This window comes from Anolis carolinensis, chromosome 1 (assembly GCF_035594765.1).
Source record: "Anolis carolinensis isolate JA03-04 chromosome 1, rAnoCar3.1.pri, whole genome shotgun sequence".
Classification (NCBI taxonomy): Eukaryota; Metazoa; Chordata; class Lepidosauria; order Squamata; family Dactyloidae; genus Anolis; species Anolis carolinensis.
The window spans coordinates 100,996,413-101,014,065 of record NC_085841.1 but is presented as its reverse complement, the minus strand read 5'-3'; the positions used below and the strand labels follow the sequence as shown (position 1 = coordinate 101,014,065).

Genomic DNA, 17,653 nt, shown 5'->3' with positions numbered 1-17,653 from the left:
GCATTTTTGTAGTCAATGTTTTCAATATATCGTGATATTTTGGTGCTAAATTCGTAAATACAGTAATTACTACATAGCATTACTGCATATTGAACTACTTTTTCTGCCAAATTTGTTGTCTAACATGATGTTTTGGTGCTTAATTTGTAAAATCATAACCTAATTTGATGTTTAATAGGCTTTTCCTTAATGCCTCCTTATTATCCAACATATTTGCTTATCCAACATTCTGCCGGCCCGTTTATGTTGGATAAGTGAGACTCTACTGTAGTTTAAGCCAGATGTTGAATGAATGATGTATTAATTTTGCAGTTGAAATTAATCTCCAGGCTTTTATTTGTAACATTGCTGTTTTGTTAGTACTAATAAAACTAATAATGCTGCTAATCATTATTTTGCTATGTCAAACTTTTAATGTAATTTCTGATAAAGATGTTTAGCTTATTGGAAAGTAACTTTAAAATCTTCTAAAAGTTTTGATTCAAAAGGAGATATTTAGCTGAAACTTCGATTGTATTTTTATTAGAAATATTTTCTAAGAACTTAAGTCATCACTGCAGGCCAAAACTTAAAATTCTTCATGGAAAATAATCCTAATGAAAGAAGTGGCATTGCTCCAATACTGATTTAAAAAAAGTTTGGGTGCACAGAAGGGAGGGCTTGATGGTTGACACATCCAGAGTTGTGATTTGTGCCCATTTATGTCATGTCATTTAAAGTTCCTTCTTGACGTTTCTTTTCTTTGTTCCATCTGGAAGACTCCTGTGTTTGACATTTGTGCTTCACCATTATGTTGGAGTCACTCATTCACAGCTTAGCAATTGAAAACTTCATGGGAAAGTACGCTGGGCTGTCTTTGTGAACACTTCACCAAATACATCTCCAAATTAAAAAGATGTATTTAAGGTTAAAAAACACAGCCCACTATAGTAATTAGGAATTAAGAAATTTTTGTCCAATTCCCCCCCCCCCTGCACACACATATACACTTAAAATAGTTAATCTACAATCTAAAATATAAACAAGTGTGTGCATAAGTTGCTTATTATTATTATTATTATTATTATTATTATTATTATTATTATTATTATATTTCTTTATTAGCTGTGGAATAAAAAGTCTTCTAGCATTAAAAATGATAAACAATCATGCTCTTAATTGATTAAAATATAATCCACGATTTTAAAAAATCTCCTAGAAGAAAGGAAAAAAGTGGTGTGGAAAATAATCCAATAGTTTTATAGCATGAATATACACTGTGCACAGAACGTAAATGAGGAAAACTTAGTTTAACAAAATAATACTTACTAGACGCTCTATGAGTAGTTTAGTGAATTTTATTTTCCAACATGGCTTAAGTACACTTCAAGAAATTTGGTTCTGCATTACACTGTAATTTGTTAGTACAGGGTAATGAGACATCATTCTCTTTGAAATTAAGTTGACTAGAAATGTGAAAGTTAGTTGAAAATGATTAATCTGTTTAGTTATTTTTAAATATTCTTAAAAACTAATTCTGTTGTGTTTATGTGGGTGGATAGGAGAATTAAGCATTGGTTAAATTGCTATTTAAATTTAAGTGCCTATTTTAAGGGAGTGTAAAATTCCATCTATTATTTTACTGCTGCCCCATCACACCACATCCTTGCTTGGAGCTTAGGAAGAAAAAGATGGAGGTACCTTCATTTTTGAAAAATCAATTTCTCATCCAGCCCGCAAAACCGATTCTCTTTCTTCCCATTGCTCTTCCCTTTATAACCTTATATTTACTCTCCCTTGCTTTAGTTTACTGCTTCTCATATGGATGTTAGCAAAAGTCCCAGATTATTAACTTTGTAACTCAGTTTTCTGGAACAGATGAATAGGGTTTATGAAATGTAGAACACAAGAAGCCCATCTGAGTGAGTGGTTTTGATCTTGTGACCTAAACCTTTTAATTCCCCATCTTTGAGGTCCTAACAAAAGTAATAGAACTAGGATTTGAATTAAGAACCAGCTGTACATGGTTCTTTAGTGCTGTTTTTCATTTAATTAATAACTTAACTAATGACTTATTTCTGGGTTTACATTAATGCTAAAATTCTAGCTTGAATCAATCACTCTAGTTAAAAATAAAATTTAGCTAAAGTCCCTTATTTGTTAGAAAATATCCCCCCCTCTTGACCCACCTTTCTCTGTGCTTTTTGACATCAAAGACTGAGGGCATGACTAGGAAGTTCTCTCTTCACATATTTGAGAGCCCCGTTCGTAGGTATGTATGGATTAAATGAAGAATATACCAAAAAAAATCCAGTGTGAGTTTTTGCCATCAAGAGAACTTCAGTAAATGTCGGATTCTCTTCTCTCAGTTGTGCTGTGGGTCCGTCTTCCGAAGGAAAAAGCACCAAGACACGCTGGTAGATTCCAACAGATTTTTATTGTACTGAATGCCAGAACATTCTTTTGGCCCACATATATAGGGGCTCCCACATACCAGAGGGTAATTGATGTTTTATGGCCGGCCTGTTTTATGGCTGGCATTTGTTCCTTGTCAGCCAACCAGAGATGTCAAGGATTGGAGATCATGACAGTAAATCAGCATAGCCCAAGGGTATTCACATCCAGTATGTTCAACCATCTTCTGAATCCTTATCCCCGTCCCAGTATACAAAGATGTTGTGAAATGAGACAGATGGACAAAGCTTTTTGTTGTCCTCTTGATATCCAAAATTCCATTAGTTTATAATAAAAAGTGACAATATGTGGTAGGTGTTCTGCTTTCTCAGCCACTTTCTGAGTTACCAAAAAAGTACTAGATAGAACCTTTGTGCTATATATAGAGCTTTTTAAATACAGAAATGAATATATAAATGTTCTGTAGGCTCTTGAAGAAGTCGCAGAAGAATACAATCTATCTGATTTCACTGACAATATTTTATTCTCTTTTGCCATCTTCCTTTGCAGCTGAAAGTGAGTGGGAAGAATTTACTTAATGTTTGCAAGCTGGTATTTAAAATAAGCAGAAATGAAAAAAATGACACTCTCATTCAGAATGACAGGATATTAGGTATGAATGTTACTATGCATAGCAACTATTTCCCTTTTACAGCAAGTAAGAGAAAATACACTGCTAATATGTAAGAAAAGTCTAGAAATACAGCATCTTATACTTTTGATGGCTTTTCAGGCTATGCTTTGATTTTACATTGTTCTTTCTCAGATTTTTATAGTAGTTTATAATGTGGTTTAGGTCCACAGCATTCACTGTCTAAGAAAGTCAGGCCAAGATTCTAGATGTTTACTATATAATTAACTAATTAAAGGTAAGTACATTTAACTAAGTAGCACCTCCTGGCCCGACCCCTTGCAGGCCTTCTTTACTAGGCAGCAGTCACTATGAGGGATGGAGGTCTGTTCCCCTCCAATCAGCTGCCTTCAGTCAGAAGAAGGATTTCTTTTATAATTCCCCTTCATCCTAGAAATTACTCACAGGATGAGGTTGTAAACATTGGTCTGCTCATCCTGATCGACAGGAGAATAGATCTCTGTTACTGTCAGCGGCTGCTTCAAGTTGAGACAGAATTGAGGGACTTCCATAATTTCCTGTGTATTCCCTACACTGCTGCCGTGATCATGAATATGTAAGGATTATTAATATGAATTAGTTATGGATATACAACTGTAGCTTATGCATCCAAAATCTTCAATACTTCAGGAAAGAAGGAAAAATGCTTGCACTTTGATATAAACCATTAGGGTGCCAATGAATCAAAGCTGAGCACCTTCCAGCTATCTTATAGCTATTTATTATTATTATTTTGGAGTAATCTGAAGAACAAAGCAGGGGACTATACTGTTTTTTAAAGTTCTGCATGTGTATATGCCCCAAACACTTTGTGTTAAAAGAGGAAAACTGGCATATAAATAAATATAATAACAACAGCAACAACATTCCTCTTTGAGAAATGCTGATTGGATTCCAAAAGGAAAGGTATGCACATATGAGAAAGAACCTGTGCACAGCTGTGAAAAAAAGATGTTTCTGTTATAAATGTAATTAAACTGTTTTAAAACTGAAATGGGCTCAGATAGGTACTAAAATCTGAAGAACGTAGTCACCAACCTTTTTAAATATAATTGCCAACAGTTTCCAAAACAAACCATCTGTCTTCAAAGCTTAGATAAAATAAAGCAAACGCTTGCTAATATATTTCTAAAAATGACAGCATTTTGCAATTGTTGGGTGACATCCAGAGCTGTGCTCATGCAAATTACTTGCATAAGGGGGAAGTTTCACTTTCTTTCCCATGACAACCTCCTATGCTTCTCACAGGCTCTGGGATGTGGGGCAGTGATTTACAAGGGGGGGTACGGAACCGTTGAGTGGAAATCAAGCAGAGATAACTTGTTTCGATAGAAGCTTCAGTCTGTTATGCACCCTCTAACAATTTTGTACCTTGAGCCTTTGCCTATCCTATGGATAAGCTTTTCTCGGGCACTCAGGGTTTCCATGCAGTAGGGGGGAATTGGTCTTGTGTGGGCATTCTTGTGCTTGCTTTGCATTGTATATTATTGGATATACAATGCCAGGGGTGCTTTGAATGTGATTTTCCTGCTTCTTGGCAGGGGGTTGGACTGGATGGCCCGTGAGGTCTCTTCCAACTCTATGATTCTATGGATATTATTGGTTACTAGATCAATAAAATGTCTGAGTATTATTCTCAAAGACTTTGAGCAGAAATAGCTCCAGAATGAAACATTTACATTAGCATTTTAATTTTATCCATAGATTCTCTGCTTGAAATTCTGGGAACAGAAGACCTGGGAACAAATACCGAAGCCTTTCTCTATTGTATGGGTGCAATAAAGTTCATTTCTGGAAATGCAAGGCTCCTTAATGAAATGGTCAGCAAGGGAAGTGTTGAGATACTGCTGAAGCTAATGAAACAGATTAATGAAATTGATGAAAATGATGCTCGGTTTTCCAGTTCAGGACATATCTTGGTCCAGGTCAGTGTTAAGCTTTTATTTCAACAAGTTAAAATGCAGGGGTAATCTACAACTAGATAAGAATATACCAAACACTTTTTAATTATTTTATCTTGATGGGAGGGAGTTATTTCAAATTAATTCCTCTTGGATTTCACACAAGAGCCAACTCCATAAAGGCAAAATTAGCCAAACAATTAGATAGGACTTTCATCAATAAGAAGTGGTACTCTTTTTAAAAGTTTTCTTTAAACTCTCAGTAAGAAAGACAAAAATACCAAGCTATTCGATAATGCAATAATTATAACAGATCACAAATTCCAAAGTTTATGTCCTTTGGACAAATGTATTTTGACTTCTTAAGGTACAAAAGAATGTTTTGATTGTACAGTGGGCCCTTCATATCTGCTGGGACTTGGTTTCAAGCCATAGATGGTTGAATCTATTGATACAGAATCCATGGTTATGGTAGGCTGACTGTATGTAGCGCTTTTCCCTCTTCCCCTCCCAGTGTGCAACACTGGAAAACTGTGTATTTAAGAACCAAAGTTTACTGTTTCATCAAAACTGAAAAGATGTTGTCATTATTGAGATAACCAGGGTCTTAAACAATAGTTAAAGTTCATTTAAGGTCCTCTCTGTTCTGGTCTTGGTAACTATAGTTTCGAGTTCTGAGGAAAACTGTGGTCAGTTAACACAGTATGTCTTCAGTTGTGGTACATCAGAAAGGGAGGAGGGAAGGGATGATGCTAAAATATGTGCACCCAGATCTTATTAATACCTTGATTTAACAAGCTATGATATGTTGAGTCCATAGAAGTTAATTATAACTTGCAAGAACATTTTTCCACTGCTCTTTCCTCATGCATATGAAGGAGGAAGAGAAAGGAAATTGCATGTATGAATCTGAGGCTTTCTTATGTCTTGCTTGTTATTTAAATATTCATGGGTCTTAGTGCATAGTTAGGCATAATCTGCTTAGATAACTAGTACTAGACTTCCCCAAGGAGGAGATGAAGCTTTGGGAGAGTAGCAGATCACCTACCTACTTTTTCTCATCAGCCTTTGCTGAAGTTACTGCGAACAAAAAAGCAGCCAGGATGAAAGACTCAGCAAACTATTTGAGCCAGTGGTGTGTGTCTTGCAGTGTGTGAATTGCAGCGTTTACGTCCCATATAGATAGTAAGGAAGAAGAGGAGAGGAATATCTGCATGATGGAGACAAAAGGAACTTTAGCAATCTGCTGTAGTATATGTGCAATGTGTGTCTAATTTGCCAGGGAGCCCTACCAACGACACCTGCAGCAAGATGGTACCTCTCTAGGAAGAGAAGGTAACTATGTGTTGAGTCACTTCAAGAAATCAGAGAAGATTTGGACTTTCTTGATAGAACACAGGGAGAATTGGTCCTACAGAACCAACAAGAAGAAACTGCCAAGGAAAATTAACAGTGAGGAAACATCCTGGAGAACAGTCATTGTCAGGATCAGACCATACAGAAGGAACTCAGAACTGCTCCAACTAAGCAATTGCTTTCTACATATTCATGAGGATAGCAGCAGTGAAGATGACAAGGGATGCTGCATGCCAAGAAAAGAATCAATGTAGCCACCAACCACAAGAACAAGAAAAAAAAGAAAGCTGATGGTGGTTGGGGACTCATTGCTCAGGAATACAGAGGCACCTGTGTGTCAGCATGACCACATGAATCAGGAAATACGCTGTCTTTGGGATTTGTATTCAGGATGTTATTGCCAACTTGGCAAAACTCATCAAGAACATAGATCAGTACCCCTTTCTCCATGTTCATGTGTTCACCATCAACACTGACAAGAACCCATTTGAGCAGATCACCTTGAGCTATGAAGCTTTGGGCAGAAAGGTAAAGGGTTTTTACATACAGATGGTATTCCTGCTAATTTTGCCAATGAATGATGCAAGATTATACAAGGTCAAAAAGGTATTAAAAGTGTATGACTGGATATGTATATGATGTAAACAGAAAATATTTGGCTTCTGAGACCATGTTCCTCACTTCTTGAACAGAAGACTATTGGCTACAGATGGATTACACCTCACAATGATGGAAAATAATGCCTTTTTGTGACTTCATTTCAGATCTCCTGGTTAGTTTTCTTCAGCAGAATTAGTGGCAAAGGAAAAAATAAAAACCATAGGCATAAGAATCATAGACTCATAGAGCTGGAAGAGACCTTGTGGCCATCCAGTTCAACCCTCTGCTAAGAAGCAGGAAAATTGCGTTCAAAGCACCTCCGCCAGATGGCCATCCAGCCTCTATTTAAAAGCCTCCAAAGAAGTAGCCTGCATCACATTCCAGGACAGAGAGTTCCACTGCTGAACAGCTCTCAGAGTTAGGAAGTTCTTCCTAATGTTCAGGTGGAATCTCCCTTCCTGTAGTTTAAAGCCACTGTTCTGTGTCCTAGTCTCCAGGGCAGCAGGAAACAAGCTCGCTCCCTCCTCCCTATGACTTCCCCTCACATGGCTATCATGTCTCCTCTCAGCCTTCTCTTATGCAGGCTAAACATGCCCAGCTCTTTTAAGTCACTCTTCACAGGGCTTGTTCTTCAGAAGAAATAAAGTAGTAGCACTAGCAAGAGAAGAAATAAAAACCATAGGCACACCTTAAGCGATTTCTGGTGGTAAATTGTAGTTGTATATTCAAGATGGGATTGGATAATTATAATTTCTAGAGCCTTATTGGAAAATACTGATAATTGTCAAGAGATGTCAAAAACTATGCATTTATTTTTATGCATGTCCCCTACACGAAGAAGATACTAGGCTGGAGTGGGTGGGTCTAGAAGAGTAATAAAGCAATGGCATCAGTATGCCCCCCCCCTCCCCATTGTATTATTTAAGAAGCAAAATGTTACCAGAGGAACAATTTCCAGAGAAGATTAGAAAGGAATAGAGAATCAGTGAAGCAAAGAAATACAAGATTGATGTTTTATATAGCAATAATAGTTGATGAGAACACTCTTGTGCCAGTATGGATATTGATGATGAAACATGGAAACTGATGCTTGGTTATTGGTAAAGGAAAAACACAAAAGACCATTTAAAGGCTTTTTATGTTAGTCCAGTTAAAAAAGGCAGTGGGTCATTAGTGATATTCTTATCAAAATGAAATTCTCAGTTTTGATTGGGTTTATCTGTGTAGAAAGGTTCTTTTTTGCTTTTGAGAATAATTCTAATGTTGGATTAACCAGCATTATTAATGCTGAGGCCATATTGTTCAGAGATAAGAAATTGATATGGATATATCTACGAGTGCAAGAAAAGTATTCTTATATGTATCTGGAATAGATTTCTTGTTGCATTTAAATGGCAGTTAAATGTATGTATATTTAACACAATAGAATTTTTTCCCTGAGATGCCAATTTGAACATTAACTAGTTCATTGCTTCCCTTTTTATTCAGGTTCTCATACTGAATAATCAAGTTTATTAAGAGGATATTACATATTTTCAAATTAGGCAAAACATCCTTATTAGTGTCTTTGATGTTTTGCTAGATAAATTGTGCCATGTGTAACCTCAAACGTCATACTGCGAATAACAAGAGCAACAAGGATTTCCTGCTGCATTCACTTAATAAGTGACCTGAATCTGAAACTTTCCAATATAACAATTTTAGATAAATAATGACTAGTCACCAGACAGCAGTTCCAGTAATTTAATGCTCTTATCTCAAAAGACATTTGAGATTTGCAAAATAACTAATTGGAATTTCTGTTGTATTTATTATTTGGAAAAATTATTTTGTATAACATATATTTGGAACAGACAAACATTTTAGATTCAGTAAAATTGTTATTGTATTATTTTTATTAACATTGTGTTAAAAGAAAGGCAAAAGCTAAAGGATATATTATATTTCACCACTTGATACCATCCTCAAAGCAACAAGATCTATTTCTTTGTCATAATCTCTATGCCTCACACACAGAGTCTTACCTATGAATGTACAGATGACCCATTGAAGAAAATCACGTTCACGGAAACAGCTATGTATCCATGACTTCCAACTTATATCGAAGGCCCAGTTCCTGATTTTGCTTTGTTTTACTGAGAACTAGTACAACTTATTCTAGTTATTTTCTTCAAAACTGTCTCCATCCCATACAGTGCCGGCCCAACATAGCAGCCAATGTAAGTGCCCGCTTGTGGTGCATTGTCCCCGTGGGCGCCGTTGAAGCACCCCGGCGACGGCGGGGACCATCGGCTCCCTCCTTGCCGAACGCGGAAGGCCTCAACTGAGACCTAGCTCTTCTCGCAAATCCTCATGAGACCTCGTAAGAAGAGCTAGGCCTCAATCTGAGGCCTTCCGCGTTCAGCAAGGAGGGAGCCAATGGTCCCCGCCGCCACCGCTGCCGCCACCACTGAAGGTATGTGCGGGGCCTTGGGGGGGGGGCGCTAGGTTTGCCTACGAGGCGAAATTACCTAGGGCTGCTTCTGATCCCATATTGAGAAACAACAGCATAGCATTTTCAACCTATGCCATGGTATTAAATATCAATGACATTTTAAAAATGACTGAATTTTAAAAATCTCTTTATCTTGGAATAGATATAGTATCTTTGTCCTGAACCAAACACAACTTTTTTCTTATATAACTTCACATTTTAAAAATCCAAAGTTAGATTAATTTTCTATACTGACCTAGTTATCCACTTTTAAGCAGAGGAATAAAACTTCTAAAAAATAGAAATATTTTTAAACATTGACCATCACCCTCTTCTGACTATCAGTTTACCTTCTTTATAAATGCTAGTATGTACATATGTGTATAATCTTTTTGGTCACAGTGCTCAGAATAAAATACTGTAGATGCCAAACAAAATATGAAGACCCAAGTTTAAATAGAATCAAGATGTTTTGTACATTGTACAATAAAATTACAATGACTGCAGCTCTCAGTCTCTTAAATATCAAAGGCTTCTTTGTAAATAAAACTTTTCACAGTCGTTCTAAAATAGATGAGCTTAATACAGTAACAAGAACATCTGCAGTCACAGATGAGATACAAGCCACGTTTTGCAAAGGAGTCAAGAATCAAAGAAGAGACCTTAAACATTCTTGTATATATACATGGGAGACAGTAAGGTTATACTCTTTATGAATCCGCATTGAAAAGCATTTAAGCAGTGTGGTTTCATCTAGGACAACTGAAACCATTACAGTACTTTAGCTATGTAGGAAAAGACTGTCACAGGTATATGCCAAAATTGCCTTCCTAATTATGAATAGATCCCGTATAGTACTAGGAAAAGAGAGAAAACATTAGATAACAAATAAACATATTAATTTATTTATAGGAAAGGAGCAAAGTGCTATCCTGCTATCAAAATAAAAAGGGAAATGTGACCACCACTGACCCATATCCCTTAAAAAATGAAACCTGTATCATTGTTCATGGGCTTGCTCTTAAATAATCCATACTTTTCCCTTCACATCTGCAGAGTTTCACAGAGCTCCCATCAGAGGAGGTTTGGGCTAGAACTAACCTTGTTAAATTTTTAGCAGTCTGAGACTCATAATAACCTGATGATTTATTCATGTTCAAATTTATTTTCTTTAGCTCACTGCCACTTTGCGAAATTTGGTAGACTTGCCTCAGTCAAGATGCAAACTCTTGGAGTGTGGAGCGATTCCAGAACTTTCTTTGGTGTTGGAGAGACATATGAGTGATAAGGATGTGTGCACCAATGTGGCGAGAATATTCAGGTACTGTAATTCTAGATTTAAAAAAACAAGCGAGCAATGCCATGTCTGTAAAAATTCTGCCATCATCCAGTTCTTTATCTGTTAAAGCCAATGTCCCAGTGCAGATTCTGGTTTATATTCCTTTGGAAACATTTTTTATCACTGTATTACGTTTATTGTCACTTGTGAATCTTGTTATAAAGGCAAGAGTCACTTGAGCAATCTAAACCATATGTGACTATAAATTATACACAGCACTTTGTTCCTTAGGTTTCTCATAGTCACCTGTATGAAGCAGTGTCTGTTTCCCCTTTATACACCAAAATAGGACTTCATATAGGGTCCATGGAACGGCAGACTGTCCTCTCCTTCCTCAGATAATATGTCCTTCTTTAATTGGTATCCTTGTTACAGGAATGACCAGAATTGCTAAATCTAAAGCCCCCTTGCAATAGTTTGTAACATTAGCAAGTAGTACTCCATGCTGTGTCCATAGAAGTTCCTATGTCGAGTCCCTGGCAGCATCTATTAAAAAGGAAAGGATGCAAAGATGTCTGGTGAAGGAACAGTTTAGGAGGATCAACAGGACATACAGCCAAGTGATCTGACCAGTCCTTGAACCTTTAGATAACCAAGATTTCTAAACCTTGCCACTTTGTTTCTCCCCTGCAACCATCAAACAAACTTTGCTATTGTTGCATTTTTCTTTTATTAAAGACCTTTGTCCCCTTTCTCTTTGTAGCTTCCACTTTCTCATGTCCTCCACTTCTGTTCTTTTTCTTTGTTCCTGCTCCTTTCTCCCCTCCCCTTCTTTCCTCAGTCCAGCTCATGAATGCTGAATATCTGACTTATGGGACCTTAAACAGATTGTCATCTGATTTTCAGTACCATTGTTGAATACTGTTTGAGATATAATTTCCAGTTTGATTCTCTCTGGGCCTTTTTGTTGTTGTTGAGGTATTTACTGATTTTTACTCTGTTTTGTGAATAACCCTAGTATCAGCATTTGGCTGGGCCCCAGAGAGGCAGTGCCTTTCCAGTCTTGGTTCACTTTATTTGGAACTAATTCAGATTCTATTTTTAGTCATTGTTATCCAGCACAGTTATATATTCATTCCATCTCACTGTCATTCTTTTATATAATCCTGAACTTCACAAGAGTAGGGTACTGTGTTTTCAGTCAATACACAGAAAATTAAAAACAAAATAAAAGATTATTCTTGGGTTGGGGAGACGCTGAACAAAAGTTATCTAACTCATGTGTGTTATTGTTTTTAAATATGCAGCAAACTTTCCTCCTTGAATGATTGCTGTGCAGCTTTGGCAGATTGCTCCAGATGTTACATCTTATTTTTAGCCCTACTAAACAAACACCCAAAGAAGCAGGTCAGTTTTTTCATCTCTTGCTTTTTATATTTTAATCCGCTGATGTGTCTGTTGTGTTGTATGTGTGTAAGCCCATTTTCAGTGACCTACTTTCATGTGCATTTAAAGATAGAAATTTTAAATGGTTGACAGCATTTCTAAGTAGTAAATTATTAAAATGGACTCAAGTTAGATTAACAGTTCAGGGCAATGTAAAGGACAGACCATTCATTAACCCGCTTCTTCTTAACGTGTAGATTTGGGGAATATTTATATTTTTTCTGGAAGCTTAAGTATGAGGGATAACTTAAGGCCCCTATGCTTCCTTGTTTGCTTTTTTTGTCCTGTATCAAAATGCCTTTGCATGCTGCACAATAAAATAAATGTAAACAATTTTTAAAAAGTTAAAATTTAGAATAATTAAACATAAACTAGAGCAAAACAATAAAACAAGTTAACAATAAGTTAAAACAGTTTAAAACCCTGTATGTGTAGAAAGTACATAAAGGTTTTGGACATCAAATGTTTTAATAAAAAGTCAAGTATAATCAAAACATGACTCCCGGGGACTGTGATATCTTATTTATCTGGTTACGGGTTAACAAGAAGTTGTCTAAAGCTCTTCCTTAAGGCTGCATGCTAGTTAATCAGACTCCACAATAAAAAATTGGTTTATTTGCAGTTTTTTTATTGTGAACCAAGCTAAAAGGGGGGCTTACAACATCTGACTTGGTTGTTCTATACACGCCGACCAAGTTGACATAAAAGGAAGTGTATTTTTGAAGGAAGGGCCAAAATACGCCCAAGGCACCAGATCCCATCTGATTTTGGAGGCTAAGTCAGCACAGGTTAGTACTTACATGGGAGACTACCAGTAAATATCAGGTGCTGAGGGCTATATTTTAGAGAAAGGAACTATCAATATCAGCTCTGAGTAGTCCTTGTCCATGAAAACCTTATGAAATTCATGGGGTTGCCATTAGTCAATAGGCAACTTGAAGGCACATATACACATACTTTTGAAGGTTCACAGTTGGCTATCACCCAAAAAGAAGGTGAAAAACAGGTAAAGACTTTTATTTGGACAGGGTTTTAGAATTTAAGGCCTTACTAAAGGGCTCTAAGCAGTGTATTCTTCTAAACTGAATTGTTTTAACATTTTAAAATCTTTTTACAGCGTATGCTTTAAATATGGTTAATAGATTAGCTTGGTTTAATGTCAACCTTTTATATGTTGTAACTGTAATCTTAGTAATGTATAAGCTGCCTTGAGTCCTGGTCTTGAGAGAAAATGAGAATATAAATGAAGATGAGAATACTGATAATGATTATGCTGATGATGGACTTTCTTCAGAAATTGCACTGAGAACACCAAGAACATTTAACTAGCTCCTGTTTCTTTTAATTATGTAAGAAAGAGTGTTAACGGCAACACCAAAAGTCTATATGAAAAGCCGTTTCGTGACATATCTATTTGTTTAAAGCCCTACCAGTTTCAGTGAAATGTATTTCCATGTCAATGAATTCACATTTTCAGTATGGATTGCTTTACCATTTAGAAAGCAAAGTTTGTAAAGTTTAACACTGTAAGGCACACTGTGTGGTGGCCAACCCAAACAATCATGGCGAGTGATCCTTTCCCCTTGTTAATGTTGCTGGTTCTTGGCTGGTCTACTTGGTGTTATATGCAGCACTAAGAATAACGTATTTAAAGAAAGTGGTCTGAAACCACTGAGCCTAAGTTCAGGATAAATATGTTTATAATTATAGCACAAATGTTTTAGGATTAAGATCCTAATAGAGATTTTCAAAAGAGTTATAATACGAAAATACAGAAAGCAGATGTTCTGCTACATATGTATGAGAACATATGGTTTTTGTACTTTGGAGTAAGTCACAATTCAATCTTCCTAGCTCACTTGGCTTGTTAATGCTCACTGATCTGGTTAAGTTTCAACTCTTATCTGGTTAAGTACCAGGAGCTATGACTCTCTTTTAAAACAAAGCATAGCCTACCCTTGCTTTGTTTTGTTTTCCAGAAGAGTTGATATAAAAACAGACATGGAGTTTGAGCCACTTTTGCTTTCAGGGAGTTGTATGGTTTCCAAATGTTCAATATGGAGGTGTGTGAAATTAAATCCCACTGATATCAATAAAAATAGTAACATTTTTAGAGACAGTGAGCATAAGCCAAATAATGTTTCACATGGCCCGGAATCCATTGGGAGGGGTAAGCACGAGCTCAATAATTCCCCATTTAAATTACTGGAATTATGTTTACATTCCCTCTTTGTATCACAGGAAAAACAATATAGTGAGAAGCAGAGAATAGCTAAATAACTTCCAAATGTATAGTTGACTGAAGTATTTATTACATTATTCACTAAAGTTCAATAGAGGAATCTAGACAGGCTTTACTTGGTTAAGATACGGTATGGCATACTTTTGCTCAAATATGGGACATGTGACACAAGCAAAATTTTATTTTTATGCTGATTGTTCCCTCATTTAGAAATTCAATTATTTTAATAAAATACTGTTTAAACCTTTTCTTTTTGTAAAGGATTGTCCACCAGCAGAGTTGTTTTCCTTTTTATTTTACTTCTAGGATTTAGTTGTTCGTATCATTTTCATTCTGGGCAATTTAACAGCGAAGAACAATCAAGCCCGGGAAGAGTTTTTTGAAGTGCAAGGAAGCACTGACACCCTCATAGCACTGTTTCAATATCATTGTGATGCTGATGCTAATGGGAAAATGTGGAATGACAGTGGCGAATTAAAAAAACTCAAGCACCCATCTGAAGCAGAAGACGTCCTCATTAAACTTATAAGAGTAATTGCCAATTTGTCTATTCATCCTAGAATAGGTGCTAGTCTGGCAACCAACCCTCAGATTGTGGCATTACTTATTCAAGTACTAGGTAAGAATAACTTTTCCATTCTATTATCAGCAGAATGCAGGAGATTGATTTATCTGTTTTTCCATAGTAAAACTGTGAACATCAGAATCTCATGTCTGAATATAAACCAACATCTGACGTGCTAATGTGTTGAACACAGTTGGCTCATTTTAATAGAACCAATATCTTCTTTCCCCATCTGTAAAAGTCATTGTCATGTATTATCATCATCCCTACCTTCATTTGCTTATGGCGAACCTGTCATGGCTGAACAGGGATTTAAACCATGGTCTCTATAAAGTTGTAGTCTAATGCTCAAAGTACTACACCATGTCGGGCAGCAGACTAGATTATTTTCCACCTAAAACTTAGCATCAATTTCCAGAGGGGGGGGGGGACAAGAATCTGCCCACACAGCCATATATCCTTTTATCAACTGCATTTCCTACCCTGAAAAGCCAAAACACCATCTTTGCAAATTAAGCAGTCCCTTTGTGCTTGACATTCTGCCTCTTCGGTTGAAATAAACAATATTTGGACAATAATAGAGATAGTAAATCACTAAGACGGAACTTGGAACTTACTTTTAGATTGGTGTATTTATAATAATTTAGATTCAAGATCCAAATATTAAAAGCACTTCACAAGCTTTTATTTAGTTGTAAATCTCATAGCAGTTTTATATTGCAAATAGAAGGACTGAGGCAGAGAGAGATGGGGTTGCCTAAAGCCACTGAGTGAGTTTGTGATGAGATGTGCGCTCTCCCTCCACTCTTGTGATACATTAGATCCCTAACATGTGAAGCAAGATTGCCAGGCCCCACAAAAACAGTAGTTCTAGACTACATTCTAAGAATATGGTCCCAGCTTTAATACATGTACTGTACATCTGAGGCTCTTTAGACCAAGAAGTATAATCAAGTGATCAGTAATTATGAATAGGTTTGGTTTTGAGATCTCTTGAGAGTATCTCTTTTTTCGTCCTGCAAATTTTCATAAGCTTGGCTGCATATTGCTTACTGTGATAATTGTGCTAAAGACTCGGGTTTCAGCAGGGAGACCAAGCAAATATGCACAGCTCATTGGGGGGAAAACAGAGCCAGTGGAGAACTGAAATGGCTCAAAAGCAACAAGACTGAAGTCAAAATATAATCTTGCAAAAGATGTTTTCAGTTGCTGGTTAACAACAGCTCATTCTGTGCTTCTCGCTTATGTATTATAGTAATCACTGAAATTGTGATAACCTTCAGAAATTGTCAGTGCTTTGACAAAAGCCTTATATCTTCTTTTCTAAATCACCAGAATGCAAATCAGTGGATGAATGTGAGGAACTGGTTATTAATACCACAGCAACGATCAACAATTTATCCTTCTACCAAGTGAACAATTCTGTAATCCAGGAAAAGAAATTATATATTGCAGAGTGTAAGGAATTTTTTAAAAAATAAATTAATCATTCTCTCAGTTTTACACTGTGTAATAAAAGACATTATTTTGTCAATGTTGAGCAATTAAGTAAAAAAATAACATTGGCATTAACAAAAAAGAGATTATTTACAGTTAAATAAGTTAAAGAAGGAGATGTATTTTTGGGGCATTATTTCTTTAAAAAAAATTAGATAGCAGAACTAGAAGTAACATGGAAAGGACAAGGATAGGTTACAATGCCACAAAGGGTAGTTCCACAGGTTTTGGTAAACTTTTAATCTAAATCTATTAATTTCTATGTGTGAACTGAAGCAACAAGGTTAGGTAAGCTTTGGCTAAGTAAACCAAAACATTTTGAATCTGTTATAGACCACTTGCAAGCTTCTTCCAAAATGCATCCAGGGATCATTTTCATATTTTCTTATAATTCCCATTTTGGAGGCCACAATTCTAGGTCTTTTGTTTTTCTAGTTTGCTGGCTTTGCTGATGACACAGACCTACTCCATTTCCCTTTTTCTGTATTTGTAGCTGCTCAAGCATGATCAGTAATGGCTTCTGGAGACAGCACCTGTTTCCTTTGCCTCTTGTACGTAGACACATACAACTTCCTATCCCGACATAAGCTTTATTGCATTGTTTATTGCAGACACAGTGCTACAGTGTCTGCAATGAGTTTGTTACTCCCAATGGGAATGTAGCTTTGAAAAATCCAGTAAACAGAGGGCAATTTTAATTTCAAATCAAAACAAATATACAAGGGTGTGAACTCTTTTAAATCAACTATAAGCCTAGGGTCATTTCAGGCTCATCTGCTGTTAAGGACACATAGTAGAATTAGAAGAGGAGGGAACTAAGAGGTTGGTGACAGGAGGGAAGAAACATCAGAACAGCAAGCCAAAGTGAAATGTGTGCCTTATGATTCCATCTTATACTTTATACTTAGATCTTTTAAAGTAAGATCAAAAAGATGAAGGAAAGTATGGTGTTGGATCAAAAGAGATGGTTGCACTGTTTTTCCTCTGAGGGCAGATATTATCATGAAAGGCTGTCATGTGCTACACCACAGTGTGTTTAACGGACTCAACATCTTTTGGCATGTCAAAGAAGTCGGAGTAACCTCCTTGTCCAAAGAGCCATCTAGTGATTTGTTGTAAGGCACATCCAGCTGACAGCTTCCCACACTCAATATGTTAGTTGTGTGGCAAATGTGGGCAGCAAGACCTTGAAAATGGAGGAATATTTTTCATGCCCAAAGCGCAACTCCT

General features: G+C 36.5%; 1 protein-coding gene across 16 annotated transcripts in view; it reads left to right on the top strand.

Annotated features, from left to right (window-relative positions):
- The window catches only part of armc2 (armadillo repeat containing 2), a 91,454-nt gene that overhangs the window by 67,204 nt on the left and 6,597 nt on the right, over window positions 1–17,653 (top strand). For 15 of the 16 annotated variants that reach the window (XM_062969030.1, XM_062969031.1, XM_062969026.1 and 12 more), the window contains 6 exons: window positions 2,944–3,046; window positions 4,769–4,989; window positions 10,570–10,715; window positions 11,981–12,080; window positions 14,668–14,980; window positions 16,262–16,384. In XM_062969030.1, coding sequence (XP_062825100.1) covers window positions 2,944–3,046; window positions 4,769–4,989; window positions 10,570–10,715; window positions 11,981–12,080; window positions 14,668–14,980; window positions 16,262–16,384 — 1,006 coding nt within the window. The remainder of the gene's footprint in view (window positions 1–2,943; window positions 3,047–4,768; window positions 4,990–10,569; window positions 10,716–11,980; window positions 12,081–14,667; window positions 14,981–16,261; window positions 16,385–17,653) is intronic. The other variant, XM_062969033.1, reaches the window with a different exon arrangement.